The sequence below is a fragment of the Hipposideros armiger genome, unplaced genomic scaffold, assembly GCF_001890085.2.
Source record: "Hipposideros armiger isolate ML-2016 unplaced genomic scaffold, ASM189008v1 scaffold_22, whole genome shotgun sequence".
NCBI lineage: Eukaryota > Metazoa > Chordata > Mammalia > Chiroptera > Hipposideridae > Hipposideros > Hipposideros armiger.
In genome coordinates this window covers 1,319,199-1,335,996 of record NW_017731372.1, presented here as the reverse complement: position 1 = coordinate 1,335,996, position 16,798 = coordinate 1,319,199, and the positions used below count along the sequence as shown (strand labels likewise).

General features: G+C 40.8%; 1 protein-coding gene across 2 annotated transcripts in view; it reads right to left on the bottom strand.

Annotated features, from left to right (window-relative positions):
• Window positions 1-16,798, bottom strand: part of RGL1 (ral guanine nucleotide dissociation stimulator like 1) — a 226,258-nt gene that overhangs the window by 78,421 nt on the left and 131,039 nt on the right. For both annotated transcript variants that reach the window (XR_002123139.1, XM_019635546.1), the window contains exon 4: window positions 3,184-3,392. Coding sequence is in view for 1 of the 2 variants with exons in the window: in XM_019635546.1 (XP_019491091.1) it covers window positions 3,184-3,392 (209 nt within the window). In the remaining variant the exon portion in view is untranslated. The remainder of the gene's footprint in view (window positions 1-3,183; window positions 3,393-16,798) is intronic.

Here is a 16,798-nt window from a genome sequence, read left to right as displayed (position 1 = left end):
AATTATGTAGAGGGTGCTGCAAGTGAGGGTCCCTGGAGGTTAAGCACCAGCAGCTTCACGGTAAATTCACCACAAGGATAAGAACCAACCAAGTCTTAGGTTTCTGTTTCATCCATATGGCATTTTGCAGCACTGGTATTTTATAGGCATTTAGTATTTGCCGATTCCACTCATTTCAGAAGCAAGAAAACAATATATTGGAGACTAAATTCAAGGTCAAGCCTGGGCCCTTCCTAATGGTTCAAGATAAACCTCAACTCTTCATTCAGTTATACCCTAAATGACAGTTTGAGTTCAATGTCATTTGAATTCACGTTGATTCTGTTAGTTAATAATTGTCATCTAGTGGGTATTTTGAAAATCCAAAAATCTCTGTCGACTATGGGAGAACAAAGAGAAGGTATTTTAGAACCATTAAATAAAGGCTGGATGTACACGAGTCACAGACTAAACACTGGAGTTCCTGTGTGTATGTCCCCAGCTTGTCATGAACAGCTGGAATTCACGTGCACTCCACTACCGACAGCGGCCATCTGCGGCCTGTTATCAATACAGTTACCCCAGAAGGAGGAGAGGTCGCCCATTCCAAAGAAAACTTGATCTCTTTCCTCAGACTGCCTGCCGACAGTTAGCATACTGCGTCTTTTTTATAAATATAAAATAACACAGAGAAAATTCACATAATTCTTCGGTTTCTATTTATAGGTGAAAGGTATTCTACAAGCAAACAAACTACGAAAAAAATGACTCACTAATCCCACAGGTTTATATTCCAGGCCTAATATTTTAGGTACAACTATGCAAAAATCTACAGAACTTCTTATCTAAGTCCAAAGTTATCCCAACCAGATAATGTATGATAAAGGAGAGACATTTTTGAATGTTCCTGAACATGAACATATGAACCAAATGATTTCACTCTCTATGCATTTATGAGGAAAAGACCTTGAGAAAACCCCACTGTTGTCAATAATCTTATTCACACTGGAATAAAACTTGATTATTAAAGGCCTTTCTTAAGACTGATAACTGAATAAAAATATGTAAATGTCTTCATAAAAAAAGAATATTAATAAGCAACTTTTAAACCCAAGGGAGAAATTAGGAAAAGTATTTCCAATATATAATAAGCAAAAAGCTAATTTTGTTAATACACCAAGAGTTACTATTAGATGACTGATAATTAGATGACAATGACCCAAAATAAAAATAATTAAAGGATATGAAAAGATAGTTGGCAGAAAACCAAATGTCCAATAAGTATTTTAAAGGGTGCTAAACCTCACTTGTACATGGAAGAAACATACATTTTAAAACAATGAGCTATTTTTCAATGGACAGGTCATGGTAGAGGTGGTTTCCATGGTAGAGCTGAAAATATCCACAGGTGGCAAGAGGGTGGGGAAGGTGAGGGAACAGGCGCACTCATTCTCTGTGGGCAGGAGTGTGGCTGGTGAAACTTCTGGAGGGCAATGCAGCAATACCTTTCACGTTGTACAATGTTTATATATTTTGACCGATCAACCACTCTTTTATGAAATTATCCTATAGAATTCTCAAACAAGTACCCAGAAGATTACATATTCAAAGGCACTCTTCGCAGCATTGTTTAAAAATTCAGAAAACAAATTAAAAAACTGGAGCGAGCTTAACTGTCCATCTAGAATAATCAGTTCAATAAATACTATTAAGCCACTAAAAAATATATGGTAAATCTATGTACTTGTGCTGATTTTGAAAGTAACAATACCATGTTTCTTGAGCTTTCAAAATGCCAGCCACTGTTCTAATAAGCCCTTTAACGTATGTTAATTCCCTTAATGAATAAACACTCCAAAATACACAGGTAAGTAAAAAAAGAAAGTTGCAGGACAGACCATGTACTATGCGTCTATTTGTATCATATATTAGTATATATAATATATATAATAAATATCATATGTAAACAAATATCACATACATGATATATCGCTATATAGCTATATAAATATGTATGTATATATGTGAGTGAGTGTGTGTGTGTGTGCGTGCGTGTATCCAGAAAATTTTGGGAAAAAGAATGGTTTACAGTGACTACCTAGGAGCAATGGGACTTAGACAAAAGGCAAGTTTTACTTTTTATTTTTATAATCTTCTGAATTGTTTCAACTTTTCATTGCATACATGGATTACTTCTATAATATTTAAAAAAAATATTAACGTGTGTTATCTGCCTAATTAGATTATGGTCCTTTTTTTTTTCTTTCTATTTCTATATATTTTTTAAAACCTAATAAAAGTTATTTGGGAAAAGGTAGCAATATGAGAAAAGATTAATATTTCCTTTTATGCCTTCCTATAGTATAAGAATTTTTAACATGAACACATATTACTTTCAAGCTTTTTTTAAAAATCAGTATTCAACAACTCCAATGAAAACATCCTATCTCATTTCTTTTCTGATGCAGGAAACCCCAGAATATAATGATTTGGATGAGAATGCTCATGATTCTAAAACAATTGTTTGGCTTACTGTTTTCTTCCTCCCAGTATCAAATCAATTTAATAATAATTTTTAAAAGGCCAAGTTTAATTACAAATAAAACAAAACTAAGGTGGTAAATATAATTACTGATGTATGAATTACGATGTACACTGCTCTACTATCTGGCACATGTGACTTAACATAGATTGAGGATGATATTTATGTGCATATCCATAAAGCAGCTGACATATGGCGACTGTTGATCGTTACCATCATCATCATCATCATCATCATAATTAAAGCCACCGTTCATTAGCTCCTTCTTATGGATCTAATACTTATTAGCATATCTAATTCTCACAACAACCCAATAAGAGTCTTGGTTAATTATTTACTGAAATTATATAAAATTATAAAAATATGGGGAAAAATTTAGGGTGGCAAATAGTAACCGAAATCTATAAACAATAAAGTCTAGATTTATGGTCTGTACTCCTAACTCTTTTATAGATTTTTTTATGCAATATCTTTATCAGAAACAAGACCATAAAGTGGCTCCTGAATAATCTTCATGCCATTTGTTCCAAAGGTCACTCCTTCCGGTTAACCGTTCCTCACACACCTCTCTCATACACATGCAGGTGATTCAGAGCCTCAGGCCTTCATCCTGCACACAGCCTTTTGTTCCTATCACCGCTCGCACACCTTTAGATCCTTACCTGTCCAGCAGCAGTTCCAGCACTTCTTTAGTGGAGGCAAAGCCTCTGTACGTTGACAGGAAGATGCTGATGTAGGTGAAGTCATTGTCCCCAAAAGCTGTCAGCAGATTCTCCACCAGCTTCTCCAAGGTACCAGCTTTTATGGTCCTGATCTTACAGGTCTCATACTGACTGACTGTATGTCCTGGAGGCAGCTGGTCCCCTTCCACCTGCACAATAAATTCATGGTCATGAGCAGGAGAAATGATTCCCTAAAGTAAAACTGAGAACATCGAAATAGCGGAAGCATAGCCTGTCAGGTTTGTCCTTGCTCTGATTTTCCTACAAGTCACAAAAGGCCATCCCCTTGCCTGTGAGTGGAGTGATGGCAGTGGCGGGGGAGTGGGAGGAGAGGGGTGTTCCCTTCCTCTCTAGAAGTAGAGGAATTACTACTTCGTCATGGTCACATTTGCTCTTATGGACTATCCCATCAAGAACTAGGTTGCTGGCACATTGTATCAAGGATGTCTTTTATGAACCCAGGATTGAGTGTAGCAAATGTTATCAATCATTTCCTTTGGATGGTTCCATGGTAAATTTTCAAACTCATTCTTAAAGATAGCTCCCACTGCGGTGTGCTGGAGCCAACTCATACAGGCTTGGGAGAGCTGATTATTAAATTTTTAGGATTTGTGTGAGCCAGTGGACATCACATTGATAGCCTGAAAAATCAGCCATGTTGGGAATATGTTCTCCATGGAAATCTATGGAGATCTAACCATGATCTGATGTTCTTCAGTCAGTGGAAAGCATTATCCTTTCTGATTCAATAGCATCAGCAATCAACAGAGTTGACTGAGAAGTGGCTGTACCAAGCAGCTCTGGGCTAATCTCTGGGGAATAATGGAAGGGTGGGTGAGTGAATGACCCCAGCCTTCTGGAAACCAGCAATGTACAAGAGGAGACATCTGCTCATGAGAAGTAGCTGTTGCATGAGAATGAAACTGTGACTAATACTGGTGAGTATACCTGTACCTTGGGGACATAAACCATAATAATCCTTAAGACGTGATTAGTGATAAAATCTGTAAAGCTTAAAAACTGAAGATGAGGGAAGAGAATTAGATGGAAGAAAAATACGGTGTGCCTTAGATTCTGCAATAAATTGGTGCCTAACAAGTTATACAGAGATGCAGTTTTCAAAGTTTAACTTGTCCTTCATAAGCACTAGGGAAGGAATCTACCCAGAGGGCCTTTCTCTAAAGCACATGATCATTCTAAGTGATGCCAAGAATCACCAGGCAATTTCTCTGAATTGTAAGTTTGAATTGTTTTATACCAATTTTCCTAAATTGAAATAATCAGACATGTGAAAATTAAAGAAGAGGGGCGGAGAAGAGCGAACTGCGTCTTTAAATGATGACATTGTGCTTACTGAGTAGCATGCTTGCTCTGTCTTCACCTGGCAAGTTAAAGCACTGCGAAGAAGTGAGCAGGGGAGATTGCTTTCTGTAAGACCAAAGTGGGGGCAATCGCTTTCAGAAGGGGGTTCTAGTAGCTTAATGTCACCATGGCTAACTGTTAACAGGAATTAATATGAAGACTCTAGCTTATATGGTTGGTGACTTTTTTTTTTCCTTTATTTAATTTTGAAAGATACTTTTAGTTTACTAAAAAGAAGAGTCAGGTTCAGGCAAAATACCCAGTGTTTCTTTAGGCCTGTTAGGGCTATTGATCAGATCATGGCCTAATAACTGTTCTTTATCACTTATAGGTAGTTTTAAAACAGGTCTTCAAAACTATAACCATTGCACTGTGTTGTACACCTGAAACTAATTAAAAAATTAAATAAAAAATTAAAAAAATTTAAAAACCAGACCTAATAGTACTCATCTGTCTCCCAGGAGCTTCAATTAACTTTAACCAGGAACAATAAATGGAAAAGATATGGTCCAAAGTCTAATTACATTGTTAACTACTTGGAACAGTGTCACCCTGAGTTTGTGCTGTAAAACATTAATTCCAAAACAAAAGGTGCTGTGCTCAAATAGGGGAACTACGGAGTTAAAGTCGAATAGATGACTTTAGAATCTCTTAAAGTCTTTAACATGATAACATGGTATGAAACTCCAAGAGAAGGATGTGGTTTATGACATTTCCAAATGGGTTTCCTTTTATATTCGGAACATCTTGCCGAACGAGCATCAGAATGAACAAGGCTTGGGAAGTGTTAGCTTAGTAAGTCACCATGATGCATTTAAAACTCAATTCCCACTTGCCACTTGTCACCTAACAAGAAGAAAAATCAAGATTTACAAAATACAATGTCAATTTTCACCTTCTAACATCCCTATATATTTTTAATCTCTTTCTTAATACCAAAATTTAGGGACGCTTGGTGTGTTTTACTTTGTCATTTCAAAAGACCTGGTCAAAATAATTATTAGCCTGAGCACATTAAAAAATGGTCACCAAAAAATATTCTTCAGTGTCAAATATTAACAACAACAAAAGGGAAGGGGCTTCTTAGCCTACAGGAATATTCTAGCTCTAATTGTAAATCAAGCTTCCTTACCTTGTGGCAATGTCAGGGATCCCTTAGCAAATAATTCTGTACTTTGATGATTCTTATTTTACTCACAATGCAAATTCCACTTCAAGTCTTTTCTTATTGAAAAGTAATCACTATTTTAAAAGAACTGATTTTTCACTGAGCACTGATGTGGCCAAAACTTCAAACAGAGAAAAACGCCTGTCAAAGGCCCTGATGAAGTGGGTCCCTTTTCCTGCCAGAGAGCAGATTTGGCAGGAAGCCATGTTCTCCCCCTGGGAAGGGAATCATAGCGCTCATTAACCCAGTCCTTCCTTTCAGTCCTCCATCTCCTCTGAAAAAAATCTCAAGATGCATGCTTGACCCCCATAAGTCCCTTTAATGGTTTTTCTTCCTCAGTGTTTGCATCTGTAAATTAGGAAGAACCATTTTTGAGCTAACAGAGTGACTAATAAAATACTTTGACTATTTACATTTAAAAAATCAATCTCAAAGAGCAATGAGTGAGCATCAATTACAAAGTACAGGAACTGCTCTAAAATCATTCTCCCCCAAATGAACAACGCATGTTAAGGTGTAGGACCCTTGCTCAATGTCATCTGCTGCACATTTGCTAAGCACCCTGATATTGACTTGTTACAGCAAAGGGAAGACCCGGTGTTTGAAAATGGGTTCTAATTTCCCAACACTCGAGTAAAGTACATTTTTTTTAGTAAAACAAAACCTTAAAAATGATCTGCTTCTTACTGGAGTTATTTTAACATAAAATTATACAAGAGTGAAACCAAAAAAATATACTCTGCCTTATGGTCAGAGTGGAGAAGCTAAAATTTTAGTTTCATTTTTGCAGCCAAATATTCAAAAGCAACATAACCCTGTTAAGAGACTTTAGGATCTTTTTTGTTTGTAATATCTCAATACCTTTGAATTCTAGTTTAAAAGAAAAGTGGGGTGTGGTGGGGGGAGAGGCTTGGCAGACAAGTGTTTAATACCCCAGACTTAGAGGCACAACGTGGAGGGCTGAGCCTGCCCTCTGGGTTAACATGCTAACAGGAAACAGCTCAATCTGGATTTAATCAGAGACCATCGCTTTACTGACAAGATCATGATACTGAGGCCACAAAAATGTTTCATGACTGTTTTTCTGGCCAATCTTCCTGCCATTAGAATTCAGCTTTCCCTAAGAGAACATGTCTGACTCCTATCTAAAACTCTGTCCAACTATCCTAGCTGAGGAATTTCCATAATTATCCATTGTGCCATGAAGGGGACGGGAGAAAGAGAATGTGAGAGATGAAATGTGCCGTATTTCAATTCTGTGTCTAGTCATGGAGAAATACACTCTTTCACCGTCAAAAAAATACACTGTTAACAACTTGGGTGTTTCTAATTTGAAAAAAAATTTTTTTTTCCTTCAATAAGAATCATACTTCAGTCATCTGACACTTTACTAGGGAGCGTGCTCAATAAACAACCTCAGTAGCCTGGAGACAGTACGAAGTCCTGTCCAAGTCATGCTCAATCCTTAGCATACCAGTTCTCAGGCATCCTGGCTGGCCTGAGCAGAAATGTAAATAGTGAGCGCTATTCAGTCTTAACTTCCTAAGAAAATCTAGAACCCACATCCAAGGTTTCATAGGCTTTAAGAAGGAACACAGGCCTATCTCTCACATTCATCCCAGAAGACCAAGGGTACATTTTATACTCCCTTTTCAAATGCCCTGCAACCACCATCTAGCAACAAGAAACCGCCATCAGATAGGAAATGCGATGAGGTGACTCACAAACAAGCTCTGATCATCTGTCCATATTGCCCAAATACGTGTAGATTAAGTGTCCTTGCCATGCAAAGAAAAAATACATGTATGTAACAGTACACAGCATGGCAAGGCTAGTGCATCTGAGTCTAGTGAGATAGTTACATCTGGGACATTCGAATGTTTGGCAGGAGTCTCTGTACAACCTGAGGGCATGTGATGTCAAGCACAGTGTGCACTAATGCATTGTGTGAACTTCTACTTTGGGCGTGAACTCATTTTTCTTTTTTTGCTAGATTAGGGTTGCCAGGACACCCAGTTAAATTTTAATTTCAGGTACACAACAAATAATCGAATAATTTGGGGGCATATATATGTCCCAGGAAGTATTTAGGACCTACTCATACTGAAAAATTGTTTGTTCTTTGTCTGAATTTCAAATTTAACTTGGCATCCAGTATTTTTATTTGGTAACGCTGGCGACTCTGTGCTAAGTGCATACAAAGGGTACAGTACAGAATGGCTCTCTCTTTTATTTATTCACCTACTTAGTCAGCCACACATGAGCTCAATAGTACTGTGGGTTGGGTACTGTAAAGATAGTAGAGATATCAAGGTACATAGAAGGCAGTTGTTCAGTATGGTGGAGGAAACAGACACAAAGAAACCATCAAATTTCAGTGTGAGTAAAATGGTGGACAGAGAGGCGGATATCCTGGAAGAACCCGGAGAGACCCAGCATAGAGGCAGCATCAGAAAAGGCCTCCTGAGTAGATGGTGCTTACACTGGGTTCTGAATCATGCATGGGCGTTAACAGTGTGGCAGGAGGTGGCAGGCAGAGAGACCAGCACAAAGGCATTAAGGAGAAAAGAGGTGTAAGGGGGAAGTGTGGTTGCAGGAGCGATGTGACCAAGGGGATGACAGCTTGGTTAGAGAGTCAGCAAGGGACTGCCTGATGGTGGAGGCCTCAGGTCAGACCTTACGGAGCTTAGACTCCATTTCCTAGAGATTTAAGCACGGTCAGAGAACTCAAGTGTGGAGGACAGATCTGATGGGAAGTTCGGAAGCTGAGAAAATCCGTGGGGAAGTTGTTGATACTCCAGATGAGCAAACTGTAAAGGCCTCACCTTGTGCAACGGTAGGTAACAGAGACAGAGGAAGCGTTGGGTGGGGGCCATATTTAGTAAATATTCAGGAATGGTCAAGACCTAGTGATTAATTGGATGCAGAGGATGAAAGATGAAGGAAAAGAAAGAATCAAGAATCTTTACCTTATGTCTAGGGTGGACGACTGGCAAGATAACAGTGTGACCCATATGAAAGAAAGCTGAGGAGGGGGAGGCAGGTTTTGGGGGGGCAGAGGTATTGAATTGCATTTTAGAAATGTGGAACTTGAAGTATCCTTGAGATTTTCCAATGCGACAGTCCAATGGGCAGTCAGAATCTAAAAGAGGGGGAGGGGCCTAACATGGAAATATGTAAAAGGTACATCAATTAAAACAGCTTCATTCTTCCAAGCAGCACATGTAGAACAGGAAGACTAGTAGGTCACGGATGACACCTGGTAGAATACCAAAATTCACAGGGCTCCAAGAGGAAAGGGATCAAGCTCTTTGAAGAAGCACCTGTACATGTGGCATATTTACACATCGCCTGATCCACGGTGACATTTCTGGGCAGAGGACCCAGAAGAAATCTTCACCACCAGGTTTGTATATATATGCCAACATATGCACCCTCCACCTCATTTGAAAACATATCCAGGTCTAGCCAGCAGTGTGCTGGAGCCAACTGCGCACACTCCTTCTCGCTTTCGACTTCAATGACATCATGCTGGCATCATGAATGCGGCCACGGTGCAAATAGTTAGCCAATGGAAACAGGCAAACTGGCTGTACGTCGGGGCTGTTCTGGAGGGCTGATTCATCAGCACACCGTTACCCAGGAGCCCCTCTCACACGATGTCAACGGTAAGTGCAAGACAGACAGACCTTCATTCTGGTTGAACGTTTTTCTCATTCTGTGTTCACGTCCATGAAGGGATTTGTATTGTCACTATGACCTCTGACCTAACAGAACACAGAAAATTATGCCTCTGAACTAAGAAAAAAGTAGATATGTGGAGGTGGAGGAATGTATTTCTGATGAATGAATGTGCTCTAAAAACATCACAAGATTCCCGAGGGTTGACTTTGCTTGAGGCCACACATTAGAATGTGGTCAAGTTTCTATGAAGAGCACCCCTCATCCTCAGGAAAGTGCTAAAGAAGCTGTAATAACAAACCACAGCCAGCGTTCTCGCACAGAAATCCCAGCCCTGTTCCCCATCCTGTCTCAGCAGAGTTTCCTAGACCTCCCCCTCGAGTCCAGGAACTCTGGGGGGGTGGGGGGGCGGACAGGAAGTTGTGTTTCCATGGCCTAAAAAATAGTAGTTCTCCTGGCGGTGAATCTGCTGGGTCCAATGTTAATCCATGACAGGCTCAGTCTTCCGTGACATAATTCCCTAATTCTGACATTCTAGTCCTCCTTTAAGGACCCCAAAGTCTTTAAGGAGGCAGGTTCAAAAATTAAGTGGATTTCAGGGAGTTTGCTGACTACATTTCTTAAATCAAATAATTTCACTTTTATAATATGCTCCTTTTCTGCTTGAAATTCAGAATGCTAATGATTAGGATATTATGAATTAACCTGGGGTCCAGTTCCATTTCTGAGACCAATTGACTGTCGGACCTAGGGCAATAACTCAAAGTTTCACTGTCTTGGACATCTAATTTATAAAATGAAGAAACCACACACTATTTTGAGTAGTTCAAGGATTAAGAGTTACGTGGTGGGAGAGAGGTTTGAACTAAAATAGTCGCTGTTGCATTTGCCAAATCACACCGCATATGATTTGGTATCCAGAGCGAACTGGCAAAACTCACAACTCCCTCCTCTCTCATTCAGAGCCTCAACCGCCCCAGGTCTTCGTATCCTGAGCTCACAGGTTAACAGGTGCCCTGGCTTTCTGGAATCCATTCTGTTTTCGCGCAGCCCAGCCAACCTCCGTCTGAAAAGGTCAGCAGGGGGTAGTGAGCGCCTGTGTGACCTAATATTCTCTGTGAATGAAGCCTGCTATGAATGCAAAGGCTTCCCCACAGGCCCAGAAGCTTTCCCAGCCCATCATAAACCCCACAGGCAGCTCCATGGGGCTCTAGCTCCTTGTGAGTTAAAGGGCCCCTGCACCGATCCTTGGGGGCTGAGGGGAGGTGGAGAGAGGGCAGGTCGTGGGTGGCGCTTGCCTGGCATTCCCAGGCTTAATCACCAGTTTGATTTTGACTCCGCACACCACATTAAGAAGTCTCTGATCCTCCCGGCTTCCCTATGGGATTAGTTCAGCTTTAAGCAAAGTAAACAGTTAGTCCACGCTGTTATTATCACCTATTATCATAATGATCAAGCATAAAAATCAAAGGCCCATTATCAAAATGCCAGTTAAATCATTACTGCCCTGGGGTTCAGGATTCCAGGAATGATTCTGTCCAGATTGCTCCCTTTCCCCACCAAACCGACATTTCTAAAGTCTACGTGGACTTACAAATGCAAATGTAAAATTTCGAGTTCTCACAGAGCTCTGAGACATAGGGCCTCGGGCGAGTGCTCTATCCCTCGGTGCTCCATTTGGCACAGGCAATGTTCCCACATCATAGACCTGCCGACCGAGAGAGCAGGCAGGTATCCTTCAACATACTAGCAGGGTGATCAAATCTAGGGCAAGGTATGAAGAAAACATTCGTTTATCTGGAGTACATCTTGACAAGACAAAACATTCTGAGATGTTCTAAATTAAATGACAGCGGGTCGGAGAATGCAAGACATGACAGTTAAGCGGGTAATCACTGGGGACCAGCGAATAAGACGGCTCACATTCCTGGGTGCACGCTGGAACTTTGAATTAACATCCAGGTGGTTATTTCTGTGATTCTCTAAAGGAGAGAACAGCCAGGGCCATCAAACCCAAGGAGCCTCTGCTTCTCGCTTACACATGAACGTTCCGAAGGAGCAAACGCTTCTTCCCGGAGGACTCTGCACCTCTGCCCCAGAACTGGCTCCACTTCGCCATCTCCCGCCCCCTCTATCTGTGGCCAATGTAAGTCCTTTCAAACCAACTTACATCTTTCTCCCCTCTTCTTGAGGTATAAAAACATTCACCAACTCCAGGACGGTGCCCAGGTTGCCTTTCCCACCTGGGGCTGCTGCTCGTGGTTTAGACTTCATGCCCCAGGACCGGGTCTGTTTTTCTTGCTATCAATGGCCCAATAAACCCTTCCTTTTAAAAAGACATTCAGCCATGGTGGTTAAGATTTTTGTTTTACAGTCTCTCTGAATGATGCACTGAAGTAAACTGGCTATTTTTTCTTAATAGGTTTTCCTCCTCATAAGCTATAAATTAATTCTAAGAAAACCACCTTTACGTCCTCAGTGAAAAAGAAGAGAGGGTTAACATATTTATTGAGCACTTTTGGGTCAGGTGCTCAATCCTTACAGAATAATCCTCTGGGTACAGGAATTATTTCCACGTTACTTGAGGGAACTGAGTTTTGGAGACATGAGGGGTCTGACCCAAAGTTACCCAAACAATTGGCATAATCGACAGAGTCAGGATAGAAAACCAGCCCTGTCTTTGTTCTATCACAGTGCGTTGTGTTAAAACAAAGAGCCGCAGTGCTGGGTATTCAGTCTCCATATCTGTACACCCAAGGCTATCAGAAAGCAATAGTCCAGGATCTCCATACTTCATATGATTCTTGTAAGAAAGAGATAAAGTTAGATAATAGATCTGAAGTCATGTGGAACAGTTACAAGAACTCTTCAGGATTCTACAGCTAAAAGAAAATATGTATGTATTACAGAATCCTTCTCTTTTCACTTTCTTTCCTCTGCCCCAATGACTTTCATCAAAAGTTAGGTCTTCTGACCTCAGATGCTCTCTGGTATTATCCATCCTACCTCCTGACACTGACTGAACTCTTAACACCTGAGGGTGAAAAATGGTTTGGTGCTAAACACCCTCTGTGGAGGAAAACACAAATCCCGCTCATTTTTACAGATTCTTAAAAGAGCAAATGAAGTCTAAGAAAAATGAACGATTTCGTCCAAAGGTACGAAAAGAAGCCAGGAAAGCAATAGCTGTATGAGAAGCTACCGGATTATACAGTGTAGGAACCCATGGGGAGCACTCAGGTGCTGCTCTGATTTCCTGATTACAAATTAATTTTCCCATCTGCTGGATGTATATATCTCTCTAGTCAAGAGACAATTTCCTCCTATTTTTAGACAGAAAAGGAAACGAGCACAGGATGACAACATGATTGATTATGGAATATCGCCAGATAAAGTGGCAGGTTTGTAAATGCTGACACTTAATACAAATAAATAAAGCAGAAGGAAGAGTACAAAAAAAGCAAAAAAACATAGATCCAATTTCTCCAAATGCACAGAGCCTGAAAAAGCAACCATTTTGTTCGCTAGATTTTAATGTGTCAAAACTATGTGTAAAAGGATAGGCGTGCCAGCTGTAAAGAAAATATTTATCCTCCTAATGACACGCTCCGCATCCCCACGGCTCATGACCCGCGCTTGATGTCAGTCAGTGAAAACAGTATTCAAAGAGTCTCCATTGTGCAAAGAACCCGAATGAGGCGCTAAGGGAGTTTACGGCGGAGATGAAGGGTCCGCACTCTTTAAAAACCTAACAGTAGAGATTATAACAGGAAGGTGAACTTTTTCATTCAATGGCATGGAAGAATGCGGTGTGTAGGGTTTAATACAAGTGCATATTTAATAAGCAAATGCCAGATAAATAAGCAGGGGCCTCACAGAGAGAATTTTAGCACCAGTTGGGGATAAAGACCTCTTACAACCCTGAGATTCAATAATAAGGAAAGCAGGTGAGAAAGAAGAAAAAAACGGCATGGAACTAGGCTCTTTCTCTCGTTCCAGTTCAATTAATCATCGAGTACCTATCAGTGCCTTCTCCGTTTCTCACTGGTCAGCTAGAATAACTCTTTTTAATGTGGTTGTTTTTGTTAGTTCCTGAGTACATTTGAGTGGATTCATTCATTCAACAAGTATTTGTTCAGTCCCTACTATGTGGCTACTGGAAGCGAGAGATCACAAAAGAGAACCAGACAGACAGATGCTAACTCCTCTACCGCCAAATGAGAAGGAAGCAGACTCATGCGCCATCACTGATTGGACCTGGGTTTGCTCTCCGGGGGCCCCATTCCCTAGAGTCAGAATCGTCAAGTTCCCTGATCCTGAGAGTTTGATGCTGCAGTGTTAGAAATACCATAGAGCAATACGGCTGATTTCTTCATCTCATGCCCATAGAAGCTACAAATATAGAGAGAGCAACTCTTTCTAATCAATACTATATAACCCCGAATAGTAATTGCAGATGGGACCATCGACCAAATTGATGTAAATATGTACAGTCCTCGGCCACAGCTTCTCTGCGACACCTCCAGCAGAGCTATGGTAACAGACTAATGGGTTATATCATTCATTCACATGGGTCAAATCAGTTTTACTTTCAACCAAAGGCACTGCTCGACCCCACAAAGATAACAAGTCACAGGATATGTTCAGAAAAGGTTCCAAAGTTTTTGTTACAGTAGTTTGAGTTTCTGAACATATTTTAAGGTTGTTTTGTGAAAAAATGTCACTAAGAACAATTTGGGGATCTACTTTTCTGCTTCCTTGAACAAAACAGTTTGCAAGAGAATTGCCTGGGGTGCTGGGTAAAATCGCTGATTCCTGAGCCCAAGTTCCAGAGATTCTGAGCGGTGGGGCTCTGCACTTTCACTAGCATCTCAGGTGATTCTAAATGCAGAAGATCCACTTTGGGAAACACTGTGCTTGACAATGTAAAAACAATGGTGAGCAAGGTTTACTGATGGGATAAAGGAGACGCTGATTAACCCACGTAAGCTCAGACAAAGCTACCGGACCTGTCTCAGCTTCCTCATCTGTCAACTGGGCCTAATATTACCTGTACCTTCCTTAACTCACCTTGATGGTGTGAAAATGATTCAAAAACACAATGTGCTTTGAACTGCTTGACATAAAAAGACTGCGTAACAAACTAAGGTATGTTTAGTAAGGTATGTGACAAACCACTCATGTCAATGAGTGAGATGCTTTCAAGCAAGCCATGTGATCTTTCTAACGTGTTTAGCCTGTGAAATTCGATTGGTTTTCCTATAAGAAGGATGGTATGAAGACCAGCATACAGCTTTCTTCTGCCCCTCATCACTCTTCTACCTGGTTGTCAATCCTGCGGAACCGCTTCGGCACCCACCTCCTGGGCTCATCCCTGGAGCTCTCTGCCCCTTTTGCTTATGAACATCATTGTCTCAAGAATCAACAGCAAGAATTAATAATTCTAAGCAGCACATATGTATCCATAATAACCTTATAAAGCAAATCAATTTATTATCTCCATTTCACAGATATTCTGCAGAAAACTGGTGCCCCAGGGGCTACGTGACTTGTGCCAGGTCACACAGATAAAAATGGACCAATGCCAGGATTCCAATTGAAGTGGGCTGGACTCAGAGTCAGACTCCACCACAACTCTCTCTCATCTCCCTCGGCGCTCTCCTCTCACGCTCAGGCTGATGACTGGCTCCTCGTCCTTCACATGCCACTAACATGGGAAGATTTCTAACCTCGACCTCTTCTCTTTCTGCCCATCCCATACATAGATCCCCACAGTTTCATCTAACACAAACAGTATATTAACTCCCAAATCTGTGTCTCCAGTTCTAACTCTTCTTCTAAATGCTACACTTGAACTTCCAGTTGTGACACATCCACCTGGATACTCCATGAGGCATCCTAATTCAACATGTGCAGAAAGAGGCTCATTTTATTCCTCTAAAATCTCGCCCCTTCTCTAGCCTCTGGCTCAGTTCATGGTCCAAGTCAAAAACCTGCAAATCGTCCTTATTCCCACCTTATCTCCCCCTCACCACCAAGATCCAAGCTGTTCCATTCCCTAAATATCTCTCCATCCTGTCCTTCCCCAGCCTCACCGTTTTGCCTTAATTTAGATCTCACTTCTGAATGGGTACGTGTAACAAGCACTGACACAGCCTCACTTGCCTCTAGTCTTGCCAAAACGATCTTTCTGAAGCACAATTCCTACTTTTAAAGTCCAAGTATCTACTAAAGTGAAGCATGCCTATCCTATGACTCAGCAATTCCATTCCTAAAAGATATGCGTGTATACGTCCGCCAAAAGATGAGGATGAGAACAGAAACATTTTCAGCAGTTTTATTCATAGTGGCCACACACTCCCCATTGTATAACTATTTGTTTACTTACAGGCATCCTCTACTGTGCTGTGAAATCTTTAAAGGCAGAGACTAGTCATATTTATATTTATCTCTCCAGAAATTAGCCTATAACCACATCAATAAGCACATCATGAATACTAGTGAATTGTATGTTTTTAAGATAAAAATGAGTTTTTTATCTAATAAATCTAATGATATTACATTCCCTAAATAACCTTTACTCGACTCTTCCAAATTCAGTCAAATTAAAAAAATCTCTACATATAAACGAGAAAAGTCTGTACACATACAACAAAAGCGTGTGATGCTTGATCGTCACTTCTTGGCTGGACTGCTAAAGTAAATACCCTTTTAAATTGTTCTCATGGCATCCATAGTGATCTTTTAAAAACACAAATCAGATCGTGTTACTCCCCTTCTTAACAGTTCCCACTGGCTTCCCATAACACTTGGAATAATAAATAAGCAGACTTCTACCGAGGCCCGCGAGGCCCGTCCTGCCCGCCTACCGCTTTGACCTCATCACCAACACCACCGCCTTCCCTAAGCCCCAGCCACACCGGCCAGTTCTGCGAGCGCCTTCCCACCTAATGATCGTTGCGTTTGTTGCTTCAGCTTAAAACGCTGCTCCGTCTGATCTCCTCATGGTGGATCCTTCCCCTTATTTGCTTCCTTTGAGCTGTTGGTATCTCCTCAGATCACCCTGAGGCCCCCGGCCCATTCCTCTAGTGTCACACGACCCATCTTCCCCGGCAAGGCCAGATCACTTGCTCCAGACGGATTCCTTTATAGCACCAATCCTTTACTGCTAGTAAACTACAAAACAGAGCCCTCATCTACCTTGTTCACTACTATATCCCTGGGGTTTAGAATAATGTCTAACACTTAGGAGTCTCAATAAATGTTTGGAGGAATGAGTGAAAAACGAGTTCATGTTGTAATTCAATTGCAAATTACGTAAAAATCTGAATCAAAGGCTTATTA